The sequence below is a fragment of the Cebus imitator genome, unplaced genomic scaffold (genome assembly GCF_001604975.1).
Source record: "Cebus imitator isolate Cc_AM_T3 unplaced genomic scaffold, Cebus_imitator-1.0 Scaffold206, whole genome shotgun sequence".
Lineage (NCBI taxonomy): Eukaryota > Metazoa > Chordata > Mammalia > Primates > Cebidae > Cebus > Cebus imitator.
The window spans coordinates 3525909-3527910 of NW_016107521.1; the positions used below are offsets into that span (position 1 = coordinate 3525909).

General features: G+C 43.4%; 1 protein-coding gene across 1 annotated transcript in view; it reads left to right on the forward strand.

Moving 5' to 3' along the window:
* The window catches only part of PDCL (phosducin like), an 11460-nt gene that overhangs the window by 2574 nt on the left and 6884 nt on the right, over positions 1-2002 (forward strand). The window contains exon 2 of the mRNA XM_017548383.2: positions 726-902. Within this exon, the coding sequence (XP_017403872.1) occupies positions 731-902 (172 nt within the window). The 5' untranslated portion in view covers positions 726-730. The remainder of the gene's footprint in view (positions 1-725; positions 903-2002) is intronic.

Consider the following 2002-nt stretch of genomic DNA (forward strand, 5'->3'; position numbering starts at 1 on the left):
GTCATGAAGTCCTTGCCTACACCTACGTCCTGAATGGTTTTACCTAGATTTTCTTCTAGGGTTTTTATGGTGTTAGGTCTTATGTTTAAGTCTTTAATCCATCTGGAGTTAAAATCTTTGTATGGGCCCTTCTTTTAACCGGTCAGAATAGGTAGAGTTTCAGAGACCATCTATCCAAGCCCTCAGGGTATTGACTGGGAAGTTGGAGGCTAGAGACAGAGTGATTGCCTAGACAAATAGTGACTCAGCATTGTACTCGTGATGCTGCTTTTTGGAGTTTTTCCTGAGGTTTCTTTCCCAATTTTTCAATTATATAGCAGTCTTAGGGTGGGAAAACTAAAAGCGCAGATAAAACCACTAGTCAGTAGATTCCTCCAAGCCAGTGCAGGTGGCTTGTATACTTACTCAGATGAGAGTAATTATACCTCAGGCTCTTGGCGTGAGGAATCCCTGGGGTCTGGTCCCAGCTCCATCATTTGCTGTTGTAAAGCTTGGTAAAGAAACTTCCTTTATCTGAGCTTCAATTTTATCTTTTGTAAAAAGAGTGTGATAAGCCCTAACACGCAGGGTAAGGGTAGGGATTTGTTAAGATTCTGGTTATGAAAGTAATCACTTTTAGTGTCCTGTGAATTGTAGGATCCCAGCGCAGGCAAGCTCCCTGTGCTTCAGATTCGTGTCTGTCTGGCTCAAATCAGCAAAGAACCTGATATGCCTTCTTTTTCCAGGCACCATGACCACCCTTGACGATAAGCTGCTGGGGGAGAAACTGCAGTACTACTACAGCAGCAGTGAGGATGAGGACAGTGACCATGAGGACAAGGACCGAGGCAGAGGCGCCCCGGTCAGCAGTTCTGTGCCTCCAGAGGCTGAGCTGGCAGGCGAAGGCATCTCAGTTAACACAGGTACTGAGAAACCCTGGGCTCTGAGAACAGGCTTAAAAAATGTGCATTAAATGCGTATTAATTAGAAGTTTTCTAATCACTTTTAACTCTGGTCCCACTTTCAGAGATAACCTAGCTTTTTCATTATGTGTGTGTCTAGCCTTTTAGTGCACAATGCAAATGCAGCTGCATAGCAGCATGGTGATGAACACAGACTGGCCTGGATTGGAATCCTGCATCTCATATTAATAGTTTGATATCTCATAAATCACAAGTATGAGTATATGGGTAGTACAAATTCCTAAAAATGGCATCTTCACACTTGAACATTTTAATATTGTCAAATTGCTATCAATTGAGGTGGCAGTAATTTATAGTTTAATCAGCAATCCGTGTTTCTCCATACCCTTGTCCTCCTCCTGTGTTATGAAATTCATTGATCTTCGCTATTGTGGTAACTCATTGTAGGTTTATTTATTCCCCCCACTCCCACCCTTTTTCTGGGGGTCGGGGAGACAGGGTTTTGCCTTGTTGCTCAGGCTGGAGTGCCTTGGTGTGGTAATGGGTCACTGCAGCCTCAATCTCCTGGGCTCAAATGATCCTTCTGCCTCAGCTTCCATATGAGGTTCCTGTCTTAAAAAACTGGGACCACAGGCACTTGCCACCTTGGCTAGCTAATTTATTTTATTTTTTCTGGAGATGGAGTCTCACTTTGTTGGCCAGGCTGGCCTCACACTGCTGGCTTCAAGCAATCCTCCTGCCTCAGCCTCCCAAAGTGTTGGGATTACAGTATAGGCGTGAACCAATGCACCAGGCCCATCTTTCTTTTTAAGAGGGAACCCAAACTACTTTTCTTAATTTTAAGAGAGATTTTTATATCTTTTGCTTATTTACAAAATGGGTGATTAGTCTTTTTCTTCTTGGGGAGCCATAAAGGAAATTAGTCTGTGATATGAGTTGTAAATATTTCTTTGCTTATTGTCTTTTGACTTTATGTTCCTTTCCTGGATGAAATTTTTTTTTTCTTTTTCTTTGAGACGGAGTTTTGCTCTCGCTACCCAGGCTGGAGTGCAATGGCGCGATCTCGGCTCACCGCAACCTCCACCTCCTGGGTTCAGGCA